Genomic DNA, 10,853 nt, shown 5'->3' on the forward strand with positions numbered 1-10,853 from the left:
TGCCACATATACCTCATTTATATGGTTTCCCTCCAGTATGAACTCTCTGATGAATAGCAAGGTTATCAGTACAAACAAATGCCTTACCACATACATCACATTTATATGGTATCTCTCCAGTATGAACTCTCTGATGAATACCAAGGTTACCAGTACAAACAAATGCCTTGACACATACATCATATTTATATGTTTTCTCTCCAGTATGAATTCTCTGATGAAGTCCAAGTTTTGTAGTCTGATTAAAGGCCTTGGCACACACGTCACATTTATATAGTTTCTCTCCAGTATGAAGTTTTCAATGAACTGCAAGGCATGAAGTTTCACCTAAGCGTTTGTGACATACATCACATTTATATGGTTTTACTCCAGTATGAACTCTCTGATGAACACTAAGGTTTGCAGCTTGACTAAAGGCTCTGACAAATGTATCACATTTATATGATTTCTCTCTTGTATGGAACCTCCGATGAAGTGCAACCTTTCTCGCTTCATTAAAGGCCTTGCCACATACATCACATTTATATTGTTTCTCTCTAGTATGTACTCTCAAATGAACAGCAAGGTGTGAAGTTACTCTGAAAGTTTTGCCATACATATGACATTTATATGGTTTCACTCCAGTATGAACTCTGATGAGCAGTAAGGTTTCCAGTATGACTAAACAGCTCGTAATATACATTGCATTTGTATGGCTTCTCTCCAGTATGAATTCTCTGATGAAGTGCAAGCCTCGTAGTTTGATTAAAAGCCTTGCCACATACATCACATTTATAAGGTTTCTCTCCAGTATGAATTCTCCAATGAACTGCAAGGCTTGAAGTTTCACTACATTTATATGGTTTCCCTCCAGTATGAACTCCCTGATGAACAGCAAGGCTTGAACTTACACTGAAAGCCTTTCCACATATAGCACAATTATATGGTTTCTCTTAACTATGAACTATCCAATGAACAGCAAGCTGTCCAGTACGACTAAATGCCTTGCCACACACATCACATTTTTAAGATTTCTGTCCAGTATGAATTCTCTGATGAACTGCAAGGTTTGAGGTTTGAATAAAGGCCTTGCCACATACATCACATTTATATGGTTTCTCTCCAGTATGAATTCTCTGGTGAACTGCAAGGTTTGAGGTTTGTCTAAAGGCCTTGCCACATACATCACATTTATATGGTTTCTCTCCAGTATGAACTCCCTGATGAACAGTAAGGCTTGAACGTCCCCTGAAAGCCTTGCCGCATATACCACAATTATATGGTTTCTCTCCAGTATGAACTCTCCGATGAACAGCAAGGTGTCCAGTACGAGTAAACGCCTTGTCACACACATCACATTTGTATGGCTTCTCTCCAGTATGAATTCTCTGATGAACTGCAAGGCTTGTAGTTTGAATAAAGGCCTTGCCACATATATCACATTTATATGGCTTCTCTCCAGTATGAATTTTCCGATGAAGTCCAAGATTTGCAGTCTGATTAAAGGCCTTACCACATATATCACATGTATATGGTTTCTCACCAGTATGAATTCTCTGATGAACTGCAAGGCTTGAAGTTTGACTAAAGGCCTTGCCACATATATCACATTTATATGGTTTCTCGCCAGTATGAATTCTCTGATGAACTGCAAGGTGTGCAGTTTGAATGAAAGCCTTGCCACATACATCACATTTATATGGTTTCTTTCCAGTATGAAGTCTCTGATGAACTGCAAGGTTTCCAATTTGAATAAAAGCCTTGCCACATACATCACATTTATATGGTTTCTTTCCAGTATGAAGTCTCTGATGAACTGCAAGGTTTCCAATTTGAATAAAAGCCTTGCCACATACATCACATTTGTGTGGTTTCTCCCCAGTATGAATTCTCCAATGAATTGCAAGTTGTCTAGTTTGATTAAAAGCCTTGCCACACACATTGCATTTATATGGTTTTCCTCCGGTATGGATTCTTTGATGTCGAGTGAGTTCTGAGTCCTCAAGAAAGGTTATGTCACACTCAGTACATTTGTAAGGTCTTTTCTTTTGTGTTTCATGGTCTGGTAACAGTTCTGAAGGATGCATAAGAGCATCCTCATGTTTATGAGAAAAGCCTTTGCAGACATTACCAGTTCTCTGAGGTGGTAAACCTGTGGCCCTGACATTTGTCACAACTTGACTACATTCAAAAATTATCCCTTCAGATTGTACCATCTGCAATTCATCCTGAAAGCTTGCTCTGTGCCTTTCAAAAGGTCTATTTCCTGCATCACTTCTACTAGGATGATCTCTTCCATCAGTGAGGTTTTTGTTATGGGATGTAGACATTCCTTTGTCAGTTCTTTCATCATGTGTCCAGAGAGAATCAAAGTCATCTATATTTTCCAGGATCTTCCTGGGGCAAAAATCTTTGATTTCAAGGCATTCAGTTTTTCCAAACATCACTCTTTGAAAAATTTCCCCTTTACCACTGTTTGCTTTTACCTGTAATTTCTTGATCATATGTATATGAGACATATCTACAAGACATAAAGAACCACAGGTATTCTATTAGTGACAATGCATAAATCAATTCTTTCCTGTTGAGCACATGATATTATACCAAAAGTCATATCCATCCTGAACAGAATTACGAATCTTTGCAATGATCTTAAAACTATACAAAACTAAAGGAATAGAACTCTTTAAAAAAGAGTGATCATATGCAATTCAAATTAATTTTAGGGTAGTGTCGTTTCAAACACAATCAGAAAACATTCATTTTAAGCAAACTCATGTCAGTTTGAAAAGAAAACGTATTTTCCCACCATGACATCAAGGCTCATCCTACCTTGTACTAAACACACTGCTGTCTCATAATTGAGGAGAAACTAATGTTATACTGTACACACTTTATGAATACTTATATATGTTTAAATGCTAAAGAACATACAGGACTAGAGAGGTGACTCAGTGGTAAAGAAAATGCCTGCCAATGCAGAAGACATGGCAAGGGGGATACAATCCCTGGGTCAGAAAGATCCCCTGGAGCAGGAAATCACAACCCAGTGCACTATTCTTGCCTGAAAAAAATTCCATGGATAGGAAAGCTTGGAGGGCTACAGTCCATGAGATCACAAAGAGTCAGACAGGACTGAGCAACTGAGCAAACAAGCATCAAACAGGCAATACACTCGAACGGTAAACAATGCAAAAGAAGCATTCTAATGAATAACGTAAAAAATAAATGGCAGTTAGTAACTGTTCAACAAATACTGCGTTGAGAAAATAAAGAATTCCGTAAACTATATATATATATATATATATTTTTTTTTTTTTTTTTTTTGCTGGACTATGTGACTTACAAAATCTTGGTTCCCTGATCATAGATTAGATCCAGGCTTGCTGCAGTGAAACTACTGAATCCTATCCACTGGACTGTCAGGGAATTCCCTAAAATAATTTAAAAAATAAAAAAATAAATACTTTTTAAAACACCTGTTAGAAATCTATCAGTAGATAGACATAAAATATATCAGTAGATAGACATATAGTCATTTTATGACATTAATGAGTGGCTCATGTCAGTTATATTGTGTAATACAAAAAGACTGTCATTTTTAAAAAACAAAAAATATGAGAAACATTCTCTACTTGTACGGTAATCACACAATACATCAACTCCCTATCTACACAGTAACCTAAACTCACCCAGTTCATTGGCTCAAGATATATGTAAACGAACAAGCTTTGGGGCTTCCCTTGTGGCTCAGAGGTAAAGAATCCGTCACCGAGAATAAGTTGATGAACTACAGATAGTGAGCTTGTATGGCAAAACTGCTCACGCCCGTGTGCCCAGGGCCCGTGCTTCACAACTAAAGAAACCACCACAATGAGAAACTGTGCTCCCCGCAACTACAGAGTAGCCCTCACTCGTCTCCAGCAGACAGAAGTCCACACAGCACAAAAGACCCAGGACAGGCCAAAAACAAAGACCTCGCCTTCATCTCTGTGGGCGCTACAGCTCCACTGGAGGGTGCTGTACATTTCACATGTTGAAGAACAGAGCCATCAGTTAGGGAGAAGAAAAACCTCCTGTGAGATTCACAAACATTAAACATCTGTTTTCTCACAGAACTCTCCCCCTTGGAGAGTTTCCCAAACCCCATGAATGGTGCGGCTTCCTCTCTGTCCTTGTGACAGTTGACCTGTGATCACACTGTTGATACTTTCCCACTCATCTGGATTTTCACTATTAGCACCTCATTCTCCACAATCCAGGGGTCTTCCTCTTTGTATGGAGATAATGTTCAAATCAAAAACAGAAATTCCTACTCACATAATGCCACATACTGTGGCTTCTTCTAGAATCCAACCTTTCTTTTAATAAATGTATCTACTATTTTTAATAGATATTAATTTAATATTTTAATTTTCAATGTATTCATTTCTTTTGGCTCAGGGGAGTGTTCATTGCTGTTTGGTCTTTTCTCCAAGTTCAGTAAGTAGGGGCTACGCTCCAGATACAGTGCTCGTGTTCCTCACTTGCTGCGGCTTCTCCTGAGTGCACGGGCTTCAGTGGTTGTCCCATGTGGGCTCAGTAGTTGCAGCTTCCAGGCTCTAGAGTGCTGGCTTGTAGTTGAGGCACACAGGCGTAGCTGCTCTGTGACATGTGGCATCTTCCCAGAGCAAGGATCAAACCTGTGTCTCCTGCATTGGCAGATGTAGAATCCAGCTCTTTTGTCAGCCAAGGGGTGAGGACATTATAAACCAACAGGAAAATACTTTTCTAATGAATTTACTATCTGCCTCCTTTTGAATGCACAGGGAACAGTATAACATACAGTACAAAATGCAGCAGGTATCTAGTTCCTCTCTAAGAACTACTGAACCAAGAACACAGGGCTAGAAAACAGGCAACTGGATATTTCAAAGTTTGAAATCACCTTTATAAATGCTCAAGTTCTGAAAAAACTCCTTATGTAACACACATTGGCAGGTCACCAGAAGGAAAGACAAGTTTAAACTCCTGATGCCAATCACGAAGCTTTACATGTGTGAGTCAACAATGTTTTGAGCTTAGTCAAGAAAAACAGGGGATCTCAAAAGGTACAGAGGGAACATGGAGAGGTACCCCAGGGCAGATCCCCACTTCAGGGGGAAGTGATCCTCACCCACAGACAGCAGGTTCCTGAGGGTCTCCACCATCACGTCCTTGTACAGGGTTCTCTGGGCAGGGTCCAGGCATTCCCATTCCTCGGGAGTGAAATCTATGAACACATCCTTGAAGGTCAACTGTGCCTGAAATGAAAACGCATTTCACCAACGGGCCCTGAGGAGGATTCTAGATTTCACACAAAATGAGAAGAGGTGAGAGGCGTAAAGCTCAATTCAGTTGAAGTAAAATTCTGATAGATCCATTAAAAGCTGCTTGAAGCAAACTGTTGATGACGACATCATCACACTAACAACAGGTGTTCCAGCACGTCCTACACACTAAGCATTACTCTAAAGACGTCACACGGATGAACTTGTCATCAACACACAGCACGTTAGAGAAAGATCTGAGTCCACCTTACTGGGGAGAAAACTCTGTCACTCTAAGAAATCGCTCAGATCGAACAGTTAAGAAATGAGGCAACAGCACCTGAGTCCAGGTGGTTGGGAGTGACAACTGAACCTAAAGAATCAACCAGTTAACTACCAGAGAAGGAAAGAACATCCACAGAGAGTTCCCTGAGAATACCCAAAACAAGTTCAAGGAAGCTGAAATTCACTATAAGAGCATAAATGGTCACATTACAGGGTCATACCCTCTCCCATCGCAACCCACACAATATCTATTGCTACAATTTACATCATTCATGTGATGATGCAGAAAAAACTTAACACCATGAAATACACTTAAGATACAATTGAAACTGCTACAAAGCACACACCATTTATGAGATGATGGTTTTGTAATAAAACCATCGAGGTACATATTCATGCATTCATGCATGCATGTGTAAACACACAATTGCTTGAAACAAGAGGAGTTGTCTTCATTTTTTTTCTTGGACACAATTTTTTTTCATGGACACAATTGATTGAAACAAGACAGAGACACAGATGTACAGAACATACTTTTAGACTGTGTGGGAGAAGGGGAGGGTGGGATGTTCAGAGAGAACAGCATTGAAACAAGTATACTATCAAGGGTGAAACAGATCACCAGCCCAGGTTGGATGCATGAGACAAGTGCTCAGGGCTGGTGCACTGGGAAGACCCAGAGGGATGGGATGGATATAGAGGTGGGAGGGGGATCAGGATGGAGAACAGATGTAAATCCATGGCTGATTCATGTCAATGTATGTAAAAAACCACTACAATATTGTAAAGTAATTAGCCTCCAACTAATAAAAATACATGGGAAAAAAAGAAAAAAAAAAGAAACAAGAAGAGTTCTTTACTTTTTTTCTTTCATTCTATCAAAATTTATTCAGTGTCAGCTTTGCACCCCAAACTTGAAATACAGCAGTGAACATGATGGACCTTACACTCCAGCAGCCAGCCAGGCAATTCCACCCACAATTATAAAGTTACTATCGAAATAAGTGCTCTGACACAGTCCCGGTACTAAGACAAGATTAAACACGTCTTAATGTACATTGAGAAATCAGACAAGGTCTCTGTGAGGAAGAAACACTTAGGATGGGCAAGGTGGGAAATGGAAGAGTGTTGCAAGCACAGAGAGCAGCTTCAGTGACAACTCTGAGGCTGGAAGATATTTACTGAACAGAAAGTCAGCCAGTGTGACTGGGACACAGGGAATGTAGATGGGGTAATGCCAGGTAGAGGCTTATTTATGCAAGATCTATGGATTTAGGACTTTATTCCAAAAGGTACTGGAAGTCTCTGAAGAATCTGCAAGAGGAAAGTTAGACGCTTAGATTTGTTTTTCAGAGCTCAATCTGCTGTGTGTGGAAGTTGTGTTTACCTGCTTACTCATGCCAGACTCTTTGCAACCCCACTGACGGCAGCCTGCCAGCTCCTCTATCCATGGAATTCACCAGGCAAGAATACTGCAGTGGGTTCTCATTCTCTTCTTTCATTTTACTTCTTCATTAACTTTGTCAACATTCTATTTCTTTTGCAAAACTTATTTTGCTTATGTTTGGTCTTCATTGTTGTGAGTGGGCTTTCTCTACTTTCAGCTGCAGTGCCGGGGCTTCTCACTGCAGTGGCTTCTCTTGTTTTGGAGCACAGGCTCTAGAGAGTGCAGGCTTCTGTAGTTATGGCTCCCGGGCTCTAGAGCACAGGCTCAGTAGTTGTAGCCCATGGGCTTAGTTGCTCTGAGGCATCATCCCGGACCTGGGATGGAACCCGTGCACCCTATGTTGGCAAGCACATTCTGAGCCACTGTACCACCATGGAAGTCCTTGACATTATCTTATTCTGGTTCAAAAAAACTAAAAAGTAATACAAGCAGAAAATAACATACCGAAGGTTTCTTCCAATCTTTATAAAATACCTGTCTTTAAAAATATCTGGGCCTCCCAATGGGTAAGTGGTGAAGAATCCACTGGGCAATGCAAGAGATGTGGGTTGTTCCTGGTCTGAGATCCCACACACTGAGGGGCAACTAAGACTTGAGTCTCAATTCCTGAGCCAGAGCCGGAGAGCCCAGGAGGTGAAACTACTAAAGCCAGCACACTCAAGACCCTATGCTGCAAGACAAGAGAAACCACTGCAATGAGAAGTATGCGCACCGCAACCAGAGAGTGGCCACCACTGGCCAGAACCAGGGAAAAGACACTGAAGCAATGAAGATGAAGTACAGGAAATAAATATATTTTAAAATAATAATGTGATTTTTATCATTAATTTTAGGTATGTACTTACTAACAAAATCCAAAATTTATTATTTTATCCCAATAAGAAAATACTGAATCAATGACAGGGTAACAGGCAGGAAGGCCAGGGGTCTCCAAATAGAGGAAACAGGCTGCAAGTGTCAGGCATTTTTATCTCTCTTAAGCTGCAGGAGGAAACAAACTAGTGATATATTTTTCCCTTCTCTATACAAATTTAAAAGGAGGTTTCTCTTAAAATATTGTGTTGCCATAATGACTCCTGGTTTCACCTGAAGCTAACTATTCTCAAACCTTGAGTTAACCAATGCATTTTTCTTAGGGAAATGTTTGTCTTAAGCTATGTTAATGTACTATGCATTTACCCCAGATTATGCCTTCAAGTCCCTTTCGCCTAGTGGCTCAGAACCTATTTGACAAACCAATATGTTATACTCACATATTGTTCCCCTAATCTATGTAAACAAAGCTATTTGTATGGTAACCTGCCCTTCTACAAGATTCAAGTCAATCGCTTTATGGCATGGGGATGAATCATCTGGTGCCAAGATTATTCCAAACTGCATCTTATGTATGAGGGGCCTGGTGCCATTTTGAGTTTTAAGACATTCCTTTCTTTCATTAACAGACTGCTAGTGACTATATAACATCCAACTGAAGACTAGGAGGCGGGTACTCTTTCTGCCCCCTTCTGATGCCTATGTCAGAAGCTTTCTCTATCTCCTTTATACTTTAATAAAACTTTATTACATGAAAGCTCTGAGCGATCAAGCCTAGTCTCTGGCCCCGGATTGAATACTTCTCCTCCAGAGGCCAAGAATCCTGGCATCTTTTCGTTCAGCAACAACCTTTCATCAAGATCAGTAAAGTTGGAGAACTCCCTCATGGTCCTGTGGTTAAGATCCCTCACTTCCACTGCAGGGTTTCAGGTTTGATCCTTACACAGTGAACTAAGACCCTGAAAGCTGCATCATGTGGTCAAAAAAGAAAGAAAAAAAAAATTTGTAAACCTGATTTTACAGTTTAAATTAGACAGTATAACGAAACACTCCCTAGCCCTGACAACTCTTTTGAACGTTCCATTCCCAAACACTTAAGTTTTCAAGGAGGTGCTCATTTAGTTTCAAATGTTCTATAAAAAGTCAGAACTGATTTCCCCTCATTGGCCTCTTTTCCAGATTTTACCGTGTACTGTACATGTTAATACCTGAGGTCCACATACAGCTTCTTTACCCTGGTTGACAGAGAGCAGACAGTGCATTCAGATGGGCCCTAAACAGTCCCTACTGCTCAACAGCACCGAGACCCATGGGTGAGAAGCCCTGCCCAGGACGGTGCCCAGGGGAGCCTCCTCACAAGGGCCAGGTCACCGGGTCATGGGGAGACGGGATCTAAGTAGAGACGACAGGCCCTGAGGGAACGCCCCGGGTGAGTGTGTGTGTACAGGAGTCAGATAGGATACTCCAGAGTCAGACACAATTGACGAGTCCAGAGAAGGGCATTTCAGGAAGGCAGTGTGAGAATCCACTGAAAATATGACCTTACCTGAGAGAGAGCCATGCCTGACTCCTGTTCTTTCCTCTTCTGCGCTTCTTCGTCCATGTGTCTTCACAGTTTCATCATAAAAGTGGAAAACATGTTGTTTAATGCTTAGGGTCAACACACTCCCTTCCTCAGCCTGAACCACACATGCAGGGAAGCCCTCACCATGAGGAAGAGACAGTCCCCTGTGCCCACTGTCTCAGGAGGGACTCAGGACAGTCAATTCCAGCACAGAGACCCCACACAGGAGCTTTCCGACACTTTCCCTCAGATCACACTCCTCTCCTGGTGCGGCCTCATGTACGCAGCAGCAGGGGGTACCTCTGCTGACCCAACGATCTCCTTCAGGTCACAGAGCAGGCCCTGGTCCATCCCCACTCAGAGCAGACTGGCCTCCTCATCCCTGGGGCTGATCTCAGTCTCAGAAGTGGAGGCTAAGAACCTTGGTGCTCAACACAGGATTCAGATCAGATTTGCTGCACTGTGAACATACTTGGGACTAGGACCCACACAAGTATCTGAGGATGTCTGATAGGGCAGGGGGTACCATACATGGTTTTGCAAAATGCTTCATGGATCTCATGGGAAACATGGGTTGAACACCACTAAATATGGCAAACCCAGTCCACCTACTACTTTCTTCTTTTCCAGACTTACTGACATAGAACTAATGAAATGGATATGTGTACACTTACCATGCATGATGTGACCGTTTGATAGATGGATACACTGTGGAATATTTATCACAATCCAGTCATCAACACAACCATCAACTCCCAGTTTCCATGTTTTGTACAGTGACAACACTTAAGATTTAGTCTACTGGCAAATTTAAAGTATGTAGTAACACAGAAGAATTTACTACAGTTAGAATGCTGCACATAGCTCCCCAGAACTTACTCATTTTACAACTCAAAGGTTCATACCTTAACATCTCCCCATCTTCCCCAACTCCCAGATCTAGAAAACCACCATCCTATTGGCTGTTACTGACTTTCACTCTAGTAGATTCTACATGTAAGTGAGACCATACAATAGCTGTCTTTCTCTGCCTTAGTTCACTTAGCATAATGTTCTCTACATTTATCCAGGTTATCCTAAGTGGCAAAAATCTTCATTTTTTTTATGGCTCAATAATATGTCATCTACTACTCCTTCACTGACTATTCTAAAGACTTTGACTGTGTGGATCTCAACACACTGTGGGAATTTATAAGAGATGGGAGTACCAGACCACCTTACCTGTCTGCTGAGAAACCTGTATACAGATCAAGAAGCAACAGAACTAGAAATGGAACAACTGGCTGGTTTAAAATTAGGAAAGGAGTATGTTGTCACTCGGCTTATTTAACTTATATGCAGAGTGCATCACAAGAAATGCTGGGCCGGATGAATCAAAAGCTAGAGTCAAGACTTCTGAGAGAAATATCAACAACCTCAGATATGCAGATGATACCATCCTAATGTATTTTTAAGGCTAATACACTCTGAAGTCTTG

At 41.1% G+C, this 10,853-nt stretch overlaps 1 protein-coding gene across 1 annotated transcript; it reads right to left on the bottom strand.

Annotated features, from left to right (window-relative positions):
• Nucleotides 1-1,004: 1,004 nt before the first annotated feature.
• Nucleotides 1,005-9,373, bottom strand: LOC133055182 (zinc finger protein 665-like). Its single transcript, XM_061140614.1, has 4 exons — nt 9,359-9,373; nt 5,135-5,261; nt 4,235-4,291; nt 1,005-2,500 (listed from the first exon to the last, which is right to left on the bottom strand). Exons 1-4 carry the CDS (start codon nt 9,371-9,373, stop codon nt 1,005-1,007), a joined length of 1,695 nt encoding a protein of 564 aa, XP_060996597.1.
• Nucleotides 9,374-10,853: the final 1,480 nt, after the last annotated feature.

Source organism: Dama dama, chromosome 4 (assembly GCF_033118175.1).
Source record: "Dama dama isolate Ldn47 chromosome 4, ASM3311817v1, whole genome shotgun sequence".
Lineage (NCBI taxonomy): Eukaryota > Metazoa > Chordata > Mammalia > Artiodactyla > Cervidae > Dama > Dama dama.

Excerpts from the sequence above, each read along its gene's own strand:
- LOC133055182 (XM_061140614.1), bottom strand. Across the intron at positions 4,292-5,134 it reads CAGGAACCTGCTGTCTGTGG|GAATTTCTGTTTTTGATTTG; the intron begins GTGAGGATCACT and ends TTATGTGAGTAG. Across the intron at positions 2,501-4,234 it reads AAGAGGAAGACCCCTGGATT|ATATGTCTCATATACATATG; the intron begins GTGGAGAATGAG and ends TATGTCTTGTAG.